General features: G+C 41.3%; 1 protein-coding gene across 1 annotated transcript; it reads left to right on the top strand.

Moving 5' to 3' along the window:
- The first annotated feature begins 1,510 nt into the window (after window positions 1-1,510).
- On the top strand, window positions 1,511-22,949 carry LOC104348762 (trifunctional purine biosynthetic protein adenosine-3-like). The gene is made up of 21 exons (XM_009954118.2): window positions 1,511-1,655; window positions 2,454-2,549; window positions 3,213-3,387; window positions 5,003-5,114; window positions 5,564-5,623; window positions 6,458-6,583; window positions 7,275-7,362; window positions 8,543-8,628; window positions 9,124-9,292; window positions 11,410-11,641; window positions 11,777-11,871; window positions 12,606-12,715; window positions 14,756-14,954; window positions 15,536-15,787; window positions 16,079-16,231; window positions 17,530-17,736; window positions 18,763-18,906; window positions 19,230-19,360; window positions 20,801-20,942; window positions 22,097-22,212; window positions 22,677-22,949. Exons 1-21 carry the CDS (start codon window positions 1,511-1,513, stop codon window positions 22,947-22,949), a joined length of 3,111 nt encoding a protein of 1,036 aa, XP_009952420.1.
- Window positions 22,950-22,998: the final 49 nt, after the last annotated feature.

Below are 22,998 nucleotides of genomic sequence, written 5' to 3'. Positions count from 1 at the left end.
AGTGAATTGTGAAATTATATTTAAGGAAAAAATAATTCTGCTTTTAAAAATACTTTGGTTTTTATTAATAACAGTTGGACTGTAGAGCCTAATGAAGCTTTGTAGAGAGCATGTAGATGTCTCTGTTAGAGATAGAGCCGTTGTAACCCTTTGCTTTTAAATTCACAGCGACTTCCTAGTGACTCCAGAATTACTTGTCAAGCAGTGACAAAAGGAAAGACGAAGTCTGACATATTGGATAGTTACACAGTATAAAGACTTAGAAAAGCCTTTTGCAAGGAAATCAGTCTGGGAATTGGTAGAGCGTTAAGCATATGCTCTGTGTTTATATGCCTAGAGCACAGTACCTAAAACTTAAAATTAGTCTCTTGGATGATCCACAACGGTCTGTAGTCCCCAGGGACAGGCTACTCAAAGTACTTAAAATATTGTACTTGGACAATTTAATAATTATGAGAATATAAAGGTTAAATTTTATTTTGTTGATATTAGGTTAAGACATCTTAATACTGTCTCAGGAACTCTAAACATGATTATTGATTTGTCCAGTTCTATGAACATCTTTTCTGAAATATACCTCAGTTTCACCATTTAGCTTCTCTTTGTCTTTGGAAGCCATGTAATGAACTCAAACCAATGGTTATGATTTCTTGGGAGAAGACTGCTGACATGTTGCTTGCAAAGCTGATGTTTTATGGTGTCTTTAATTTATTATCTATTTCCTGGGTAAGGACTGGTTTATGCCATTAGCGTCTTCCTTAAAGGTCATGTTCTAGGGTGTTTTTTCTTGCTGACATTTGTCCACATTCAACACATATGGAAAAATTAAGTTTGCAGATGTGACCTGCGTTGAGTATGATAATATTTCTGAAATAAATCAAAACTAATTTGCCTAGAAATATTACCAAGGAACTGTTTTAAATGTCAGTGTGCTAGTGAAATTAACAGTTGTTCTTTTATTGAGCATGCTCTTCTGCTGAAGCTGCCGTCTTGGCAATTGTGAAAGTATAAAATCTGTTCTGAAAACTGTCTTTCCCATTTCTTACTGAGGATGTTTACAGTCGTAAACGTTCCTAGATTGACCACAGTGTTCAATTTGAAATATATTCATCTGGTAAGTTACCGAGAGCATTTGTATGAAACTTTCAGTCCTGTCCTTTGTAATTGTGGAAAGGACTTGATGAGACCTAGTCATGACAAGATTATCTCAGCCTGGATACTTGAGAGAGGAGATCTTGACTACGCTGAAACAAGTGGAAAAAATATTTCACAGTGATTTTATTGTTGTCGGTATTTAAACCAAATCTGAATGTTGCATCCATCCAGTGACACTACTGGTACGGTCACTCTGTTCAGATGTCTTATAGATACCTTTTTATAGAAACTGGATTGATATTACTTACCAATTATAAGTGAGAGATATAATTTAAATGTTTTTGCTCATTTTTACATGGCTTTGTGAAATAAATAGATAGTACTATATATGATGATTCTGGGTTTGCACAGGTTAATGGCCGATCGGGTGCTTGTGATTGGCAGTGGAGGGAGAGAGCATGCGCTGGCCTGGAAGCTGGCCCAGTCTCCACATGTGAAACATGTGTTTGTTGCTCCAGGAAATGCAGGAACAGCTGACAATGGAAAAATTTCCAATTCAGGTAAAAAGGGGGGCAAAAATAAAATATTGTGCCAAGCAATCAGTAATACAGGTGTTGGAACTGAAACAAAACTGACCATGTTTGTATTGAATCGGTAGGAGATGACAATTACTCTTCTTTTTTATCGGTACCACAAATTATTTAAGGCACATATTTATTTTTTTCTGTATGTTTTGTTTCTGAATTTTAGAACTGCCTAGTAAAACATCATGCTATATCTATTTTTAGCCTAATTTCTTAAGATTGTGAGGCTTATATGAGATGGTGTATTTCTACATCTCATCTCTTTCCTCCCACTGTTATTCTTGAATACACTGACCAATTTTGGCGAAACTTAACAGAGGAATAGAAGGCTCAAAGTTACTAACTTCTGGATACCAACTTATCCGATGTCTGCCCAGGCTGCTCAGCTAAATTTAGCTACATCGTGCACTGGCATTGAGTAAATCTTTGCTCAGTTGTTGAAATTGAATTTCCTTATGAACTTAGTTTTATTTTTTTAAAGTTTTTTTTTTTCTGTTAAGATAAGCAGCTTTAAAAGTTTATATTGATTATGTACAGCAAATAAAATACATTTAATAAGTTAGCAGATGTGTATTAAAAACAATAGTGTAAATTGGAAATATTCACTGGTCCTTCTGCACTCCGTTATTATTATATTGTTTATTTTACTTTGCCCTTCCTGGGCTGTTTTCATTATTTTAATCATACTTCTTAGGGAGACAGAACAATGACATTCTCATCTCCCATCTCTTATTTAGGCTTTACGGTGTTAACTCAATTATATTTCCTTTTCAGCTGTATTAGTGAGCAATCACACTATTGTTACCCAGTTCTGCAAAGATCATAACATTGGACTTGTGTTAGTTGGACAAGAAGCTCTTTTGGCAGCTGGTAAGGCTGAAATAAATTAACTTGACAGTAAAAATCAGCCCCTTGAATTCCTCTTTAAAATGACCTCTTTTGGCTCTTAGGACACACAATGATTTGATTAAACTGGAGAGCAAGAAAATTTGGATTATCTTGTAAATGTAAATTGTAGTCACTTAAAACATTTGGCTTCATAGCTGTATGCTGCTTTTTGTGTGTTAGAAATCATCAGGGGAAATCGTGGAGGATCAAGAATCAGTAATGGTTACAAGTACTCTTGTGTCTTCTGCTCTGCTTTCCTTTATATAAAGAATTTTCTTGCAATGGTCCTAGCGTTGTTGCTGTATGCAACAGTACCCGGACCATCGCGTGCATTTATTGTCATGTGGTACAGTAAGGGCTCCATGTCTTAAATAGTGAGTGAACAGAAGTACCAGACGGTCCTAACGGTAGTCATGGGGTGGTAACTGTGACAGTGCTTAGCAATGTCAAGAGCAAAAGACCTCTTAAAACTAAAGGATGAAACAGGTTATTGGATATGCAGAACCTTATTTTAGGGATGAATGAGCTGTTTGAGACGAGGAAAAGTGTAACAGTGCCGGAAGGGTTATGTGGTTTTCCTTTTGTCAGAATGACTTGGTGTTTCCAAAGACGCCACTTGGTTCTTTTGCTGGTTTTGATAATTAGGGATTGTTGATGACCTGAGAGCAGCGGGAGTTAGGTGTTTTGGGCCATCTGCAAAAGCAGCCCAGCTGGCATCCAACACCAGTTTTGCCAAAGCCTTTCTGGATCGACATGGGATCCCGACAGCAAGATGGAAAGCCTTCACCAATCCCCAGGAAGCTTGTAGGTTTATTATCAGGTACGTATTTTGATACTGGAATCTCCTCTGTCAAGACATTTATGCATTTGGCCTTCACCCATGATAGTTACCTAGAAATTGGTAACTTTTCAGCTCTTGTTCTTGTCAAGTAGCTGCTGAATGAACTAGTTTTGTAATTAGAGAGATGGTTGAAGGTGCAGGGAACTTAAACTAGTTGATTTTTATGTTCATGGATGACAGCTCTTCTTCCCTTTGATCAGCTTCTTCAGTTGCTGGTTAGCCATTTAAAAAAAAAAATTGTAACAGAGAAAAATACTTCAATAAATCTTTCTGTAAAGGCAAGAATCATTTCTACACAGACAGGTACCAGCAAAATGCTGTCTGTGGAGTGATTTGGGAGGTACTGGTCAAATACTCTAACTTAAGGAGGATACTCATATTTCTTCAAGGCTAGACAGCATCTCTCTTACATGGAGAGGGAAATGTAACTGCGTCTCTCTGCAATTGCTTTGAGCGGTAATGCCTCTGAAGTCACTGGGGATCCTTTGGGAGAGTACCTTACCACTGCGGCTAGTTTGGTCCAGTCTCACAGCAGCTGCTATGTTCAGCTACACTGGTCTGTGGCTGTGTGTTGGTTTCACAGAGTTCTTGTCTTTGCTGTCACGTGCTGCGTGTGGTATAATCTAGTGGAACTTTTTTTTTTTTCTTAAATAAAACCAACCTTTTAACTGACTTTACTGTTTAACAGCATTTAGTCTGTATTACCGCCGTGTAGAGAAACAGGCCAACAACTTCTATGTCTGTAAGCATACATAAGACTCAAAAAGAAAAACTGTATCTTGGGTCTGCACACTGAGACGTGGAGAAAGGGGGCTTTGTGTGAGCGTGCTTTGGCTGCTTGTGTAAATCTAGGGTTGAGATTTATCCTAATATAAATCGTAATGTGGAAAGGAGGAACGAGATGTTGTTTCAGAAAACAGGCTGGTGGTGTGTAGAATCAGCTCTTCAAAAGGAACATTTTATTTGACTGTCCGCAAGCCAATGAGAGGTGAATAGATAAAGTGTAGTTAAAATAAGTTAATATTATGCTGTTTTCTGCTCTTTTTTTCTTTTAGATTTAGTTTGTCTTTAAGAGTAAGTGGAGCAATTCTGAAGATACTCTGTTAATGCAGTAGTTCTAACATATTTTTTACGTGCAAGACCTAACTCAGCCTTAACCTTACAATGCTAAACAGAACTTCAATAGTGGTTTAAGGGATTATGCACTGTAATCTGGTGTTACAAAACTATAAATCATCAATAAATTCATCTTTCTAAACCTATGACAGCAATCAAATAGTAACCAAACTCAGGGAAAAGAGGAAGAAACTGTGGGGTGTTAAAGTTCAGTGACTTGTCCAAGGATATGTATTGAGTTGGTGTCAGAACCAACAATGGAATTCACGGATTTCTGATTCACAGTCCTGTGCTGAGGGCTATGAGAGTCTGCTTACCTTCATGACAGGATGGGCTAGCAGGGAATGTGCTTTTCTGATGTGTTATTCTTCAACTATTCAGAAAAAAAGGAAGAATATGGTGGGTATTCAACTTAAAAATGGTAATTTCACTGGATGCAGTAGGGGTGCCTGAAGCTCACTTTTACTTTCATTTAAAGCACAGACTTTCCTGCACGAGTCGTACGGGCAAGGGGCCCTGCTGCTAGAAAAGAAGTGACTATTGCAGCCAGCAAAGAGGAAGCCTGCAGAGCTGTCCAAGAGATTATGCAGGTCAGTGGGAATCGCGTTCTTGATGTTCTGTAGCCTCTGAGTTTCTAGTTTCAGCCACAAGAAGCAAGTATTTGCAGGAGAAACTTGCCTGTTTGACTAAGGAATTTCTCTGGGTATCATCCTCAAATTCCTCATGTTTGCCCTGGAGAGTGGGCGGTGAGCAGGGCTTTGTAGAGTTTGTGACCGAACTCTTGCTCCAGCACTGAGTCCTGCTGCCCTGCCCCTCCAACTTTTTAATTTTTCATTGACTCCCAGGATCTGATAAAGTGCATTTCAATGCCTCTTCCTTATCTCCAGATGAGATTCTGTTGGCTTTGGTCAACATAGCAGAATTCAAGCAAGCCGGTACTTTTTGTGTATGTTGTTTTTTTCTGTCAAAAGAAAATAAAGAGAGGATTTAGCCGGTAGATGTCATGTTTGCTAACTGGAGAAATATTTTTTTTTTACAGGACAGAATGTTTGGAGGGATGGTTGTTGTTGAAGAACTTCTTCAAGGGGAAGAACTTTCTGTATGTGAATGGTGGTATCTTTTTTTTTTATTCTTTGGCATTATTGCTATGCCCTACGCATAAACATGCAAGTTTGTTTCAAATAGTTTTTTGGTTTATTTGCACTTAGATAAATAAATATACAATCTAAGCAATTTGATGTCATACTAATCCATGTATGTTGTCAGTAGAATTTTCTTCTATATTAGCCATAAAATGGCAATTATGGTGATCTTTTTAGGTGGAAAATGATCTTTTCTTCCTGAGGTGACCAAAACCACGTTTGTATGGACTTTGTCTTGGTAATTCTTGTTACATCAATAATTCTGTGCTAATATTTCATGCGTGTTTTAGCACTTTCCTTACCATGGGTTACTACTCAGTGGCAGGATGAAGCTTAAGCATGCGTGTTATGTGCCACATGAAAACTGAAAACAAGTTCTTTGTGCAAGGTTTGTCCTGCACTGAGAATACCTCACACTCATTCAGGCCCCAGGTGTGCAAACACACAGGTTTAACTTGGAACATATGAATAATTCAGTCAAGTCGATGAAGACTGTTCTCATGCCTTAAGGTCAGCATATGTTCACTTGACTGATAGGTCAAGATCTAATTAATCAGAAAATAATTGTTATGGGGGCCACCATTTCTTTTGATTCTTTAAAAATGAGAAAGCAAGCTCAGTGAATCCTTCAGGTCAGTGGGCTTGCAGCAGAATAAGTGGATCCTATTGCTTTCTAACTTTGATTCCTAAATTTTCCTGGCAGAACTGAGCCTCAGCCTGTCCCCAGCAGCGTTAACTTCCCTTAGGACAGCACATGTCACTGTTTCTATGTTGTGTGCGTCTCTTAACAGTGCTTGTGCTTCACGGATGGTGTCACCGTCGCCTCAATGCCCCCAGCCCAGGCCCACAAGCGATTATTGGATGGTGACCAGGGTCCAAACACTGGAGGGATGGGAGCCTATTGCCCAGTTCCTCAGGTATAGCAGTCCTCCTCCTCAGCCTGCAATAAGGCTTGTTACGTCTGTGCCTACTATATCTCCTTTAGGGCCCAGTCTTGTTTCTATCACACAGGCCAGATTTCTTCTAGAATTGATTGGCACTTTGCTGGTGTGAGTGCAACACAGGGCTCAAACTTTAGTAGTTGTTTTTAGGATTTAATAAGCCAGTGTTCTGAGAAATGGTCTCTCTTTTACCTTTTCCATTATTCCTGAACTTAGTGTTTCTCTGCTACGAGTAGCATCACTTGAAATGTCCCTGCAAAATTCCCTGCATGCCTGGAATCTTTCTGCCTTGAATGTAACCTTGGGTTTCTTGTTGTTGATTCTTAAAGCTGACTGCATTGCCCTAAATATGCTGCTCAAGGACGTTATTAGTGTATTTTTCTATCAGTACAGAAACAATCTTACTGTGTACAGCCCAGTTTTCCAGTGTCTCAAACCTCCTTAAAATTTGCCTTTTAAAGAAAAAAACAGACAAAAAATCTTGGGAAACAGAGGATTAGTGTATCTGTCCTTCAGGCAGCAACTCCTTGATGAAAGGAGCACACTGGCTGGGGGTGGGAGAGCAGAAAACATAGCTGAAGCATTTACTTACCCAGTCCTTCCAGGTCCTATGAGCTAGTCCAGCAAATGTCATCACTGTCTCAATCAGTTTGATGTTGATCGTCAGGTTCCAGAAGTTCTTCTAGAGAAAATCAATGATGCTGTCCTCCAACATGTTGTTGATAGTATGAGACACGAAGGAACAGCGTATGTAGGTAAGTAAGCATTCAACTGAAAAACAAGGTAAAGTCATACAAAGGTTAGCTTCATTGTTAGAGATCGCTTTTGAATTCCAAATAATATGTGTTTAAAAAAAAAAAAAAGTTCATTTTTCATGCAATATTAAGCCTCACTGGTTTGGTTTATAGCTCTTCCTTTGGAGAGAAGAACTTTCGACTTTTCTCCATAAAACATACTGTATTTTATTAAATATTTTTTATTAAAGCAGTTGCAACCAGACTCTGTAGTTCAGGGTATAATATATCATTAAGTTCAGTTGTACTCTTCACTCCTATGTAGACCAATGTAAGTTTTCTTAAGATCTTTGTCTTAAGGCTGTTTTGAAAAAAGGAGGTGATGCTCACAGCTGTCACTTAATGCCAGTGGCTGCTTTTGGGACTGAAGACTGTTGAGATCACAAATATGTAAAGTGTTGGGCTCCAGTCTGTGATGTATTCTCTGCTATTTGGTAACTTTTTTACGATACCCAAGTCTGCAGTAAGAACGTAGTGACCGTTGAGCATTTTCGTGACCATGCTGGAGGACGTAAAGCTTTGTGGGGTTTAAAATTTAACACTCGTTATTCTCTGGGGATTGGTTTTCTGATTATATGGTGAAAGGCCTGCTTTAGATCACCACATGCTTATATGCACGTTGCAGCAGAAATTACCAATACCAGCTTCAATGGCAGTTGTGAATTTTGTTAATGGCAGTTGTGAATTTTGGTTTGGTATTTTTCCCTGAAATACAGTTACACATCTATGTTTATGCATAACAATAGTGCACTTAACAGTAAGAAAATTGCAAAGTCTGCGTAATGAATGTGGTTTTATGGGAACTGTTTTTTTCACCCTGTCAGTCCCTTCTGATCTCTGAACGCCTGCATTTAGAGAGCTGTAGCAGAGGGCGGAACTCACCTTCCTGATTCAGAGGGGTTGCTTTCTGTTGTATTCAGTCTAAAACGTGATGCAGTGTTCCTTAGGTTGCTGCTTGCCACTTCATTGCTTATTGTGGGATTATTATGACTTGTGTATCAGTGCTTGCGGAATCCATGCTCCGAATTCCTTATGATTTGCAGAAATGCATCCCGCATTCCAAAATACTGTGTTGCATTTAAAGGACTTCTTAAAAATAAATGTTTACATTAATTTGCTTGGCTGTGTTCTTTCTGTTCAGGTGTGCTGCAAACAGGTTTAATGCTTACCAAAGATGGTGTGAAGATTTTAAACTTTAAATGTCAATTTGGTGACCCTCAGTGCCAGGTGAGTGAAAGATCCTGGAAATTTAAATACTCTTCATTCTTTTACCCCTGACTGTTCTATCTTGTATCTAGGGAAATTTGCCTGTTATGTTTGAATTTATGTCTCCCTCCCCCTGAACATGCAGAGCTGAATGCGAATGTCTTAGACAATGTATGTTGTAACTTAGAATTTTGGCTAGGCAGCTTGTGTGAACTATTTCTTTAAAGAACTGTTCCTCAGATTTTATTTTCTGGATAGAAGCAAAATGGGCGTGGCCTCAATTCGTGTTCCTTATACATAATCACACATCTCATGTTTGTAAATTTATGACTGTTGCAAAAACATGCTCCAAATAATGCTCACCTATAGTTTCCAAATCTACTGGTATAGGGAAACACAGTATTTTCAGTTTGGCAGGTAGAGATTTTACTCTATTAATTTAATTTTCCCTAAGTTGAATTTCAACAAGTCAGCAAAATAAAAAATTAACACCTATCCTATGAAAATTTTCTGCAGGTAATTCTTCCACTGCTTAAAAACGATTTTTATGAAGTGATTCAAGCAACAATTGATGGCAAACTCTGCAGCTTCATGCCAGCCTGGTCAGAAAATAGTACAGCTGTGTGCGTGGTCATGGCAAGTCCAGGATACCCGGGAGACTATGACAAAGGCATGGAGGTAACAGGTAATTGCAGTAGGTTGTTTACTGTTCAGTTTCAGTGTAATACTTCAGTAGGTTTGCATGTACCTCTTCTCCCAGAGATCTGTACAGCTTTCCTCCATCCCAGCCCTCGCACCTTACTGGAGTCTGCCTTCATCCATCGCTTCTTGTCCTTGTGGAAGGGCTAGATATTCGGTAAGATCTGTAAGCTACAGGGTATGCCTGTCCAAAGTAGCACAGGGGCTAAATGTTTAAAGTTACAATGCTCTGTAAAGCTCTGTCTGTAGCTGGTTGCTGAGATAAGAAGGTGGTGGGTAATTATGTCCTCCTGGAACAACTCTGTGTGTCCACGTGGAGTACTTCCACAAACCGTGCAGGCAACGTGGACCACAATGTTGTGAGCGCATCACTGCTTTTTTCCAGCTTTTCTCCCTTGCCAGGAGGTCGCACTGTCTTAGCTAATGCCTGACCAGGTGATTAGGGTGAGTCTTGAGGACCTGTGGCCTTTAAAATAGGAGCAGTGCATGCCTCCACCATCAGAGTGGTTCCTCCCCTTGTGCCAGCCAGCCAGGGTCATTGCTGTGTAATACCAATAAAGACCTTCACAGGGCTTGAAGGGTTTTTGGAAAGATGGGCACGCGGGCTTTACATCAATATTCATTTTCTTTATTAAAATTCTTTTGGTTTAATATCTCATTAAGATTTTTCAAGTGTTTGAAAACGGAGGGAACTGTTGCATATCTATTTCCTTCCCCCTCAGCTACTGCCTTGCCAGTCCAACACAGACAACTGATCTTGTATCAAGGCCACCTTATTTTTGTCAGAACTCCAGTTACCCTACATCACCCAGGCAGAAGGTCATGTTGTATTGCTTTTTCCCTTGTCAAGGTTTTTGCTGTCATGTTCTCCTCACCCACACTCCTCTTCCAGTTTCCTCACTGTGTTTATTTTGTTTTGTCAGTGATATTCTGGGGAACTCTGCATTTCTGTAACTGTAAAAATCCAAGCCACATAACTGAATTAATCCTCCTGCTAGCAAGCTACCTTTCACTAGTCAGATTCCTTTCACTAGTCAAATTCAGGAACTTAACTTTTTTTCAAGTTGATATTCATACCTTTAGGCGTGAGATTATATGAGCCCCCTGCTTGTTAATCACAAAAAAAAGACAATCAAAACAATGACATTCAATCCATGCTTTTATTATTATACTTCAGCCTCTGGAGTTGTGTGCGTTTAGGTTTTTTTTTTTTCCTATTTTTCACATTGATTCCCACGTTATAGTGCCTTAACAAACATTTTATTCTGAAGTATTCCTTGAAACATGATGGGAAGGAGTTAGGTTTCCATTGCAGCAAGGCCAGCTGGGGCTTAGCTTTGACCTTGTCAGGGCAGTGCTGAGGCAATGTAACACACTGTACCTTCAGCGAGTGAAAGGTCCTTTTTACTCATTTATAGAATCTATCTTGCTGACAGCAAGGGCAAAACTGTGTTTTGTTTTGCTTTTTCCAGGTGATGGCAGCAGTTCCTCCTCTTCCCTTACCCTCTCCTCAAAATATTAATCTAAAAAACCCATGAACGATTTTGCTTTCCTCTGACAGGAAAATACATGGAAACAAATGAAAAGGACAAAATATGTCACTTGTTTTAGTTATTGGATAGCAACCTGCAAGTGTTTGTAGAGCATTGATTCCAGGCATGGTAGGGAATTGTGTGGAGTGGGCACGGCAGAATAGCTAGGGGCATGCTGAGGTAACATTAATGGTTTAATGTCAGCGAGAGGGGAGAATCCAGACAGTATGCTGCTGTGAATAGTGATTTCATACAGGAAAGCCCTGCACAAATTATTCAGAATTAAAATATACAGCACAGCTTTGCCCTGGCACAGGGTAGGTGTATGTCCTGTTGTGTCTCCTTATTTCTGATCCTGTGTGATCTGTGTCCTTACTGGACATCTCAGAAGGGAGTCAGGGCCAGTGGAGTGGGATACCTTTCACTAGTAATGCTGTTTTTCAGAAGAAAGGTAAGGTGGGAAGCTTTGTTGTTGTTCTCCCTTGACTGAAGAAAGGACTTCAATTTTCACTGCTTTGCCAACATAGTCTGTGATTTTAAAATACTCAGAGAATTCCTTTTGATTTTGTAGGGCTGCTGCAAGCCAAAGAGTTAGGGCTGCAGGTGTTCCATGCTGGCACAACGCTGAAAGATGGCAGAGTGGTGACAAGTGGTGGCAGAGTACTCTCCATTACTGCTGTTAAGGAGGACCTGATGAAAGCACTGGGAGAAGCCAACAGGGGTGTAGCGGCCGTACGTTTCAAGGGTGCCACTTACAGGAAGGACATTGGCCATCGGGGTGTACGGCTTCTCAAACAGTCTCTGTATGTAAGCAAAGGCACTAGCAGAAATAGATGCTAGTCCGCAGTTTTATACCTATTGTTCCCATTTGTATGATGAACAACGGTCTATGCAGAAGATGTCACTACTGCTGCTAGCATGTCCTTTACTCTCTCCAGGGGTCTAATATACAAGGAGAGACATGTGGAAGCTGTAACCAGTGATGTTTTGTTTCATCAGCCGGAAACATCAATTGTAAGTGGTACCAGATCAGGTAAGACTGGGAAGAATCTTTGAATTGCCTCAGTATATTGAATGGAACAGAACTTTTTCTTTCCCAGGAGGTAAGCAATGCATTCTTGGCATTGAAATTGAGCTTGAGAAGCTGGGCTGGGGTGACCACGAAGAAAGAAAACTTTCATTTCTTTCTCATCATTCCTCTTTTGCTTAATTAAAAAATAGTTGGCTTACCATGGAGATGATGGCACTCTTTCAAGGTTAGTCTAGTGAACAGAATAATTCCTGGATTAATGGAATGGTTTTGTACATCACTGAACAGGAGTAATCCTACCAGCTGTATATACGAGTACAACATCCAAACAGTTACTGGGGTGTGGCTAACAATCACCAAACTTGTTATCTGCTCTTCAGACTATGTCCTCTACTCTTAGCAGTGATCTACTGAGGAAAATTTCTGGCTGACTTTTTTCCCCTTAGAAAAAGGAAGCTATGTAAAGAAAAAAGGCAAGCTGTTAACTTGTGGTAAAATGTTTAACCTTTGCTATACACAATCCATAGGTCACAAATACAGAATAATAAAGATCTATTTACAATGCCATGAAATATGTGACTTTGGGGTCTATGCTTCATAAAGTTGTGCATGTTTCTGTCAGTGGACACAGTGCTGTCTTCTCCGAGAAATCATAATTTGCAGTACTTGCCTTGGTGAGTGTTTTGGGTCTTTTTATTTCCCTTAAAAATGGTCCTTGACATGTTTGTGCTTGGCAGGCAGTCATTCAGAAGTAGGAGGCTTTGCTGGTTTCTTTGACTTGAAAGCATCTGGTTATGGTGATCCTATCTTGGTATCTCAAACTAAAGGCCTTGGACCTAAACTGCAGGTAACTTGCAACTTGACTGTAACAAAGCTTACATTATCTCCCAGGACTGTTTTAAATGCCACAGCCAATTGCACCATCTGCACCCTTCTGAGCATTACAAATACATCTCAAATCCACTGCAGTGGTCATTTGAACTTTGTAGATGGTCATTTGAGCAAGGCCTGTGCAAGAATGTGGAGTCTCTGGATGTTTTGTGATGAAATGATAATAAACCAAAAAATTTAGCTGACCACTTGAGGAAATAAGAACCAGAATTTCTGCTATAAAATAGAGGGTCCGTTGGCTTTGAGAAAGATCAGTTCAGAGGAGTACAGGGGAGTGCTGAAATGGAAACCGTCAGACTTCACTTAATAAATTGTATGCAGAGAGGTAGCGTGAGTACCTCTGTCAGGGCGCTGGGGAAAAGAAGGATGAAGGAGGTAAACATTAAAGAGGAAGCTAAGCCAATAGATAAAGAATGCTGATTACACAAGAACACATAGGATAAGCTGAGCCAGGAATATATTTCTGTATTGAATCAGAAGAAGGCTTTCAGCCATCAGAGGAGTGGAGGTCTGAAGGTGTCTTTCACTGGTCAAGTACAGCAACTTAACTTGTTTCAAGTTGGTGTTTATACCTTTAGTAATGGGATGATATGGTGTGGCTTCCTGCAACAGCGGGAGACTGAACATAGTAATCCAGAAGGTCTTTTGCAGTCTTACATCCTTGGACACCTCTGAGCATGAAAAAGGGATTGGTGCTGGCTCTTGTGAGTCTTGGTTCCAACTGCTTGGCAGAGAGACATTCCCAACTGTGTTTGCACAGACTGTTCCCAAGACTTTTCCTTGGCCGATGCCTATATGAATTGTTAGTAGATCAGTGGGAGGGAGATGTTGTAACGCAACAAAGGACATGGGATGACTGGTTTCCGTAGCACTTCTAAATCCACTGGCCAGTGAAAGAAGTCAGGCTTGTAATCCAAACTCGGACTTTGTTTAGGTGCTGATCTGCTACCATTTTGAAGCCAGTGATGGTATTTATCTGCCGTTTTCCCTTGCCCATCTTCCTGTACTGAGCTTTTCTGCACAGGTGTAGCTACAGAGATAGAGCTGTGTCAGTAAAAGGTAGTTACCTTGAAAATTTTTCCATACATACGCAATCTTTGTCTTGTTTCAGACCCTGAAGTGGTAAACTGACAGAGATGAATTGCACTGTGTGTGCTGGTGCTGTGCATCTGTGTCAGCAGTTGGCACAAGCAGAGCCGCTCTGGTGTGTCCCTGACAGTGTAGACACCTCTGCTTGTAATAAAGCAGTGTAAATGTCACCACTTTATAGAAACTGTGATGTCTGAATCGGGTTTCGTTACTTGTAGGATGCAAACACCTCGATAACTTTTTTTAAAACCAAATAGCAGCCTTCCTGAGGGAAATATTACTGCTTTGTGAAAGACCTGTCTTTCAAGGGAGCCTACAGACCAGGCCCATGTTGTTGTCTGTGACATGACGTAGCTGAGATCAAAAGACTCCTTGGGGAGGGTGGGAGTGAAGAATCTCATTCTCTGTGGATTTGGAGAAAAGGAAGAAAATTACCTAATAAATTGTTTCATTTTTGCTGCATAGCCCAGTGAAATTAGTGGGCAAAAGTAAAGCAGAACACACAGGGATGTTTGAGCAATGTGATCTTACTTTTGGAAATTTCTAGGATGTTCTATAGGTTGAATATTCTGGGAATTTTTAATTGCTTTTAGACAACTCTTATTCTGGATTTGACATAATATTCCAAAAAGCAAACAAACAACCCCAAATGACAATTTCTGGGTAGCTGGAGCTAGAATTTGAATTAATGTTTCAAAAAAAACCCAAAATGGATTTTTCTTTTCTCTGCAAGAAAACGAGCTGTTTCCTCTTGATTTAAATTAGATGATGCACCAGGTTATCTTCTGCATGCATGTTCTATAGTAATTCTTTTCAGGGAAAAGAAGATTTCTGCTTATTTGACTGATTAATATCCAAGTTTTGCGTATTTCTTGTCACCATTGCTGGTTCTCACCATGTTTTGCAGATTGCACAAGTGTGTAAGAAACACGACACCATAGGTCAGGACCTGGTTGCCATGTGTGTCAATGACATCCTGGCTCAAGGAGCAGAGCCCCTCTTCTTCCTCAGTTATTTTGCGTGTGGCAAACTTGATGTTGAAGTGACTGAAACAATCAAAGAAGGAATAGCTGAAGCTTGCAGAAATGCAGGATGCATTTTCCTGGGTACGAACACCCTCTCCTTTGAGATTTGAGGTTTCTAATATTGAAATGATTACTAGTGAAATAGACTTTGTAGGCTGAGGCAGTATGTGGCATTGGAACTGTTGGTTTCTGTTTGGTGGAAAAAAGTCAAACATTTGGGCTTAAAATCTACTTTGTCTGTAAAATGGGTCAGCACAGAGGGATGATTTTTACTATTTGTGCATTTGAATCCTAATTCTTGCTTATGTATCCTTGTACAAAGGAGAGCAAAACTGGATGCCTCACATTCTTGAAGTGTTAATGTTTTCATTCCCTGTTAGATACTCAGTCAGAGCAGGGAGGTGCCAGAAAAGTAGCATGAAATGGAAAAAAAAAAAAAAGTTTCTTCTTGCAGTAACTTCATGAGGCTTTGTTTTGTTGAAGTCTTATGATGAGGCAAGAAACCCAGAAGGATTTTTAAAATGTATCTGAATGTGCTTCTTAGGCTGCTTGTCTCTGCAGCCATCTTGGATACGTTGCTTATTTTGGGAAATGCTGTCAATTTAAAGTTAACAATAAAACATACTTACAGCTAGTGCTGACTGCTTGCTTTCCCCACTTAGGTAGGGAGATGACTGAGGTGACTGGCATGTATTCTTCTGGAGAGTATGACCTGGCTGGCTTTGTGGTTGGTGCAGTGGAGCGAGGCCAGATGCTTGTGGGGCTGCAGAGTGCTGATGAGGAGGATGTGCTTATTGGACTGGCCTCTTCCGGGATTCACGGCCGTGGCTTTAGCATCATAAGGAAGATTCTCTTAATGTCCTCTTTACACTACTCCTCACCAGCGCCTGGCAGTTGTGGGGACAAGACCCTAGGTACAGTACCTTTCTTCTCAAAAGCAAACCCGCAATGAATTCTGTTCAGGCATTTTCATAACTAGGTGCTGCCAAGGGCTGTTTTCTTCAGGATGGGTTAGGGTTAATCAGTCTTTGGAGCAGGTATGTGGGCTTGCGACCACAGTTTTGGGAGGGTAGGCCAGCACTTTTTGCTACTCCCCAAGGTTGTCTGCCACAAATAGCAGAAGGGAACCTGTTCAGAGAAGCATTCCCACTAAACATCTAATGACCTTTTAAACAAATTGATTGAATGGACTGTTTTGTTTGCAGGAGATATATTGCTGACCCCAGCAAAGATGTACAGTCCATCTTTGCTGCCTATCCTTCGCTCAGGGCATGTGAAAGCTTTTGCCTTCATCGCTGAGGAGGGGTTGCTGCAAGGCATCTCCAGAATCCTGCCAGAACGTGTCAGCGCTGTCCTAGGTAAATATCAAAGATGACTGTTTCTGTTTGACAAAATTTATATATGGCGTGGACTTGACTTTTCAGCTTCAGATACAGAGATACTCAGAAATGTATGTGTCTGCATAGTTGGAGACTCAATGACCCGAAGTCAATGCTTTTCCAACGAGCCTACCAAAAGCATTCTTATTTCAAGTAAGCATCAGCTGATGAGCACCATTCTCTTGTTGGAGAAGAGAAATGTAAGGAGAGTTCGATGGCAGCTCATCTCTAGGACAAAAGGTGTTTGAGAAGACTGTGTGTTCTGCAAGACACCTCTCCATACTAAACCTTTTGACCAAACAGTGGAGCTTGTTGAGAGAATTAATTTGCATGATTTGCTCCACAGTACATGGGTACACACGCACACATTTAATGTAGTTTTGCGGTAGGTGGTAGCTTCACGACAGATTAGCATTTGACATCTGTAAGTAAGGTAACTTTTTCTGTTGAAGCCAAAATTGGGTAAAGTATTCAAAAGTTCAATATGTTAAAGAAAACCGTATCTATGCAAGTCCAAAGATATTGTGGAGATGGGGAGGGGGGAAGGAAGGTGTCTGTATGTCTGTCTGCATTTCTGTAGAATGAAATTAGAAAGGAAAGAAGTAAACCCAGCTTACTAAGGTGGTGCCTAGCTCGCTTGCCAGTGCCTGGAACCACAGACAAGGTAACGAGGCTAAGGGATTGTCAGTTTTCTAAAGTGAAGTAGAGATGGCAAGTCTGCACCATCAGGCTTTCCACAGACAACCTGAGGCCATGCCTGCATGAGTAGGATCACTGTGAAAGCCCATCCCATCCATGTGTAGAACACTCAGCCCTGTTCCATTCTGCCCATCAATACACCTAAGTATACACTCTTATACTAATTATTGGTTCTTTGAAACAGAAAAACAGGATCTGCTTAAGTAGTCCAAAAAAGCCAGAAGATGATTTGTCCCAAGGCTCCTTTATCTTTTACAGAAGAGATGTAAGTCATCTGTAGCTTTTTCCTTCTGGCTGATGAGGGATGAATACATTTTAATTCACCATCGTTTCCTACGTGTTCTCATTAGAAAGCCTAGAGAAGACTTGGCTCACACCAATTATGGCTAGAAACCTCTAGCTAAGCAGCACCTGTAAAGTTGGCTGGAAGTTGGGTCAGTGTCCTCCTTGGACAGTGTCCTTCAAATAGCAAGAATTAGTCTCTACCAGCTCTTGTAATATACCGCTGTCATTGTATATCATAAAAGATGGATAGCAAACATTTGTGCTGACCATATACTAATTTCAATCATTTTCAGATGCCCTCAGTTGGAAGATTCCTGAAATCTTTTGCTGGCTTTACAAAGAGGGAAACCTCTCTGCAGAGGAGATGGCTCAGACATTTAGTTGTGGGATCGGTGCTGTCTTGGTTGTGCAGAAGGACCTGGCTCAGCATGTTCTCAAGGACATACAGAGATGTGAGGAAGCTTGGCTGATTGGGAAAGTTGTTGCCCCTTGTCACACAGGTTAGCAGGTGTCCTAGTGGGAAATGAAGGCACCCACAAAAATTAAACAGAGTGTGGTTTGATTCTGAGTGTAACAGATTCATCTGTCTCACTTCAGAGGGGTTTCCACTTAAGGGTGTGCTATTTAATTTTTAGGTTGATACAGGGTAAGTTGTTTTAGAGTGTGATTCTGTGAAGTGCTGAGCATCTCTTGGGAGGCACCAGTTTTCCTCAGTTCTGTAGGCACTGAGGAGACTCCCTATTGCAAAATTTGTGTAGTTTACATCTTTTTTTCCTGTCGTTTCACTAGGCTGGAGGCTACTTGACACCTTCACATCTAGATTTCATTGTTCAATACAGTGAAGCATGAATGTCTTGTTTTTAGTGACAGTACTTGAATAATGTCTTACCTAGGTACATGCTTGAGACTTGAGTAAATGCCTCTGATGACTGTCTGTAAGGACTCAGACATTAGTTGATTACATTTTACCACCATCATGGTAATCAGCACACCTGCTTTCCAACCCCTTCCCTACTCACATGGATCATGTGTAAAGATTGGGAATAGGCCACAGCTGTGTACAGTCATATGTGATGGGAAGTCTTCATCCTGGTACGTCCACCAGTGGTGACTCAGCAAGACATGAGCCAAAATCACTCTGGAAACCAAACAGCTTGAGGAGCAGTTTGGGAAGCCAAAGTGCAACCTCAGTTCTGTCAACATCATTTTTAGTGTAGTTTTGCAGCGTGAAAGAAAGAGGAAGACAGGTATAAAAGATGGGGATAATCCTTGAAAAGACTATGCCATACCTAGGGCTTTGTAAACAATTCTGCAAGTGAGTAACACCAAAGAGATCAGCACAACTAGTGTGAGTTGGTTTGTTCAAGTAGTGGGTGTTTTTGCAGTTCAGTTAGCGCTCACATAAATTCATTGCTGATGATAGGTTTTCTCTTAATTGAAACTTATGATTAATAAACAATGCAAAGTAAATTTAGATGTAAAAATAAAATCTAAGGTATTTTAACATTTTCCTTATATATTTGGAGGAGGTTCTCAGATCGAAGTCGAGAATCTTCTAGAAGCTCTGCAGCTGAGCAGCCCTCCGCATCTGCTGAATAACACCATTGTTGAGAGTCAACACCAACCCAGAAAGAACAAAGTTAAAGTAGCCGTTCTCATCTCTGGAACAGGTGAGCTTTCACTTATCGTTACACAGAGAAGTGTCCTTACAAAGGAGAGGCTGGATTCAGCCCTGATACGGGTGCATCCACCATCCCTTTTTTCCGGTAGAGTCTATGGAACCTTCTAAAATGCAACCAAGGTTGCATTTTGACTGGAAGTCAAGAAGTTGTGTTGTACTGCCTAACAAACAAGCTGTATTAGCACAGAAATTCCTTAGTTCTATTTGTGTAGCTGTTGAAAATGAGACTTTTGTTAGATAAACGGGACTGAGAGCCAATTCTCAGTGATGTAGGTGCTCGTCTGTTTCATGAATGTTTGCTCTCTCTTCAAGGCACAAACCTCGCTGCGCTCATCAGTTACGCGAAAGAGCCAGGCAGTTGTGCTCAAGTTGTCCTTGTCATCTCCAACAAGTCTGGTGTGGAAGAACTACGAAATGCAGCCCGGGCTGGAATTCCCACCAGGGTAAAGACACCCGTTTCCTTTCTTTTTTATCACCAGCTCACAGCTACCAAATCCGTAGGTCTTTATGAAATGCTTAGAAAGCATTCATGTTTCACTTTTGTTTAAAACTTGTACCATGATGTAAGCACAAAGCTGTCAAAGTTACCAGAAGAGGCAGAGCTAAAAGCTATATGGACAGTATGGAGGCTGTGAGTCTTTCCCATCTCTTCAGTGAGTGCTACAGTCCTAAGTTAGGAAGGGACTTAAAACTGCAAGTGCATTGATGATTTGGGTCTGAGACTGCAGCCTATGCAGCTTCAAGCTTTAACTGAAATCAGTAAGACTTCAGGCTCTGCAAAACACATAGGCATGTTGTCTCCTTGGCTCATCCCTTCTTAGGAAGACTTTTGTCTCGTGTTGTGCTCAGTCAGCGGCACCATACAAGTCTTTTCTCCTGCCTGTGGTCAGTAGAGTAGCGCTGTGTTACAGAAACTTTCACTGGTTTGTTTCATTAAAAAAAAATAGAGAAAAGGACTACCATCGTGTCATCGTATTTGTCCCAGTATAGAACATGGCTTTTGAAGGCATTCAACAACTTAGGATTTGAAATGCAGCCCACCAGGAACTCCTTCTTCTAACGTTAAATTATTTTGAGCAGTTAATCATGTTCATACAGCTATGCACAGATGGAAATAAATACTGTTAGAGGCTCTCCATGCATTAAACAGTTTTCAGCAAACTTCCTCAACAGCTGAGTTGGCTTTACATGACTTTTTTTCCGGCAGTATAAAGACTCATCTCTAGAAAAAAAGTTACGTTATTTCAAAATTCATTCACATTTTTATAGGCAAGAGCACGCAGCTTTGTTAGCCCCTTATTTGAATGCCCTCATGAACAGAGTCAGGAATCAACACTTACCTTGGGGGCTAAGGCTGAGAGGTGGAGTAGAAATAGAAAAGTTCCTGACTCCTCCTCCCCTTACAGAGAATGTCTGGCCTGTTTGTTGTCTTTTTAGGTAAGTTCATGGGTTTCAGTAAGCCACTACAGACTAACTGGTGGTGATGTTGTCAGTGAGTCATTAGTATTTTTTAGTCTTTAACTAGACATTCTGGAGTAAGACGTCAGTATCTTCCAACGTGTTCCCCCTTATTTCCCTCTACCCCAAATTACCCACATTTCTCTTTTCACAGTTGGCTTCAGTTTGTGCAGATTTTCTACGCATCCTTGAAAGCAATCTGTGTGATACAGCAGTGTTAGCTAGCAGGTGATTGGGGTGGTCCCAGGAGTGTTTATATGACTGTGAAAAATTGCAAATGTCCTGAATAATGTCCCAACTTAACAACTTTTTTAAATCCTCGAGTGTCCTGGAGTGAATGCAGTTTACTTTCTCTTTGTTGCCCACGTAGTGTTCACACCAAATTATTTCCTTGATATGGCTTTTGATGTGTTTTAATGTTTTAGGTGATTGACCATAAGTTATATGGGAGTCGCTCTGAATTTGACAGCACAATTGACCGAGTTCTTGAAGAATTTGCTGTTGAACTAATATGTCTTTCAGGATTCATGAGAATTTTGTCCAGTCCTTTTCTCAGAAAATGGAAAGGTAAGAAAATATGGATGCTTGGTCTCACCAGAATTACGGACTCATAGTTCTTCATCTTTTGGTTAAATCTCTCACAGCCTTGCTGACACTGAGGTTTGCATGTAGATCAGTGGGGCTGCCTCGTGCTTTCGTTTGTTCCGGCCAGTGGGACCGCACTGGGATTCTGTCTGTGCATTGGCCAAGAAACGCCTCATGCTGCCATGATGAATAACAGGGGGGTAAAATCAGGGCCACAGAGCTGGCCCGTCTGCCTTCCTTCCAGGAGGCAGAAAAGCCTGCAGAGCAGGCAGGAGTTTGGGTCTGTCTGCGGTAGGGGGCAGGTAGCGTAGCCGTGTCGTTTGTCAAGGAGCTCATGCTGAGCTTCCTCCCTGCAGTTGTCGCTCAGAAAAAAAATGGGAGAGAGACCGATTCCTCAGTTCATGTCCCACCTGTGCTGCCCTGAGGGCTGCACAGCGTAGCACTACTCTGCACTGTGTGCTGGAAACACAGCCGTTACAGACCCCTGAGTGAGCGTGGCTCTTTTCTTTAGGCGTGTTCCAGGCCAGCAGAGCAGGGAGCACACACTCCTCGCTCCTCATGGCTCTGGGCGCCAAGTGCCAGCTCCTGAGGCCTTGCTCAGAAGCTGCTCAGTCACTGTGCGGATTGCACTTGGACAGGCTCCTTTGGGAATGATGTTTCCCATGAAAATCACTTCTGTCTGTGCAGTGGCTCTGCATGAGGCTGCAGTGCGAAGCCCTCTGCTTCCAAGCCCCTCGTCTGCAGCACGAGGGCTGGTCACCTGGGAGGGGAGAGACTTGCCACTCTGTCTGTCCGTCCACAGGCACAAAAGCAAGTGAGGCCCTTGGCCTTAACTGAAACATGCTTGCCTGGCTACTGCCAAAGCCTGCACACCATCACCAGTGTTTCCTCAGATCAGGGCAGCACTTCCTCAGATTTCCTTAGAGATTGTAACGCTATGTATATGTTTTGCTTTTTAACCTGAATCTGAACGTGCCCTGTTACGTTCTGGCTGCAGTTGAGAGCTTTAACCTCCCGATTAGTGATCAAGGCTGTTGTTTTGAACTGATGATCACATCTTAAGTCTTATTCTTAAAGGAAATTAATTTCAAATTGATTTTTTTTTTCTTTTTTTCTCTTCTCACACTGATGCCCAGGGAAAATTTTGAATGCTTCCCCATCACTTTTCCCACCAATTAAGGATGGAAATGCCCACCAGCAAGCCCTGCAAAGTGGATTGAAAGTCACAGGCTGCACTGTGCATTTTGTCCTGGTAAGTGTCCTCTTACCTAACACTGTTATGAAAAGGAATTTGCTTTTTTCTTTTCTTTCTGAAGGCAGAAACAGGAAGAGGTAACAGGAATGTGTGGAAATCTTGGGACTGTTGCCAGTAAAAACAGGACTATGTGGGGGTTACATTGCATTTGTGGTTTCCTGAGGTCCAGTCTTCTTCCTTCATGTTATGGTGGGGTTTTTTTTTCAGTTTCTCCTACTCTCAAAGCAAACCAAATCTTCTAGCCCATGTCTCTCTTCCCACTGCACCTTGTAATGTAAAGTAGGTACCCCTAATGGAGGTGGCAAGCCCTTCTAGATGTACTTGAAGCCTCCTGCACACGACTACACATGTGCTCGCTGAGATCTCTCATGAGACTTTTTCTGCCCCATCTGCACTGTGCGTGACCTTCCTGAGACTGTTCACCAGCCTTTTCTAAAAGACTCCCAATATCCCCGTTTCAGGAGGAATCTAGTCCGAAAGCCGTGATCCACCAGGAGCCGGTATCTGTGAAGGAAGATGACACTGAGGAGACATTATCAGAACGGGTTAAAGAAGCCGAGTGTCGGGCTTTTCCCATTGCCCTGCAGCTGGTGGCCAGTGGAGCAGTGCAGTTAGGAGCTGATGGTAAAACCTACTGGAAACAAGAGAGCCACAGTCTGTACCTTGAAGAAGAGAAGAGAGACTGCACATCCTCTCTCATGGCTCTGGAGCCTCAAGAAGACGATGTGGTGTAGCCAAGTTAATGAGTGGCTTGCTCTCTGCTCATCTTTCCCTCCTCCCTCC

This window comes from Leptosomus discolor, chromosome 1 (genome assembly GCF_034619465.1).
Source record: "Leptosomus discolor isolate bLepDis1 chromosome 1, bLepDis1.hap2, whole genome shotgun sequence".
Taxonomy (NCBI): domain Eukaryota; kingdom Metazoa; phylum Chordata; class Aves; order Leptosomiformes; family Leptosomidae; genus Leptosomus; species Leptosomus discolor.
This window is presented reverse-complemented; position numbering and strand designations above follow the sequence as displayed.

Coding starts and splice junctions, on each gene's coding strand:
- LOC104348762 (XM_009954118.2), top strand. CDS start 1,511: ATGGCCGATCGGGTGCTTGTGATTGGCAGTGGAGGGAGAGAGCATGCG. Junction 1,656..2,453: donor TGGAAAAATTTCCAATTCAG/GTAAAAAGGGGG, acceptor TTTCCTTTTCAG/CTGTATTAGTGAGCAATCAC. Junction 3,388..5,002: donor GCTTGTAGGTTTATTATCAG/GTACGTATTTTG, acceptor TTTCATTTAAAG/CACAGACTTTCCTGCACGAG.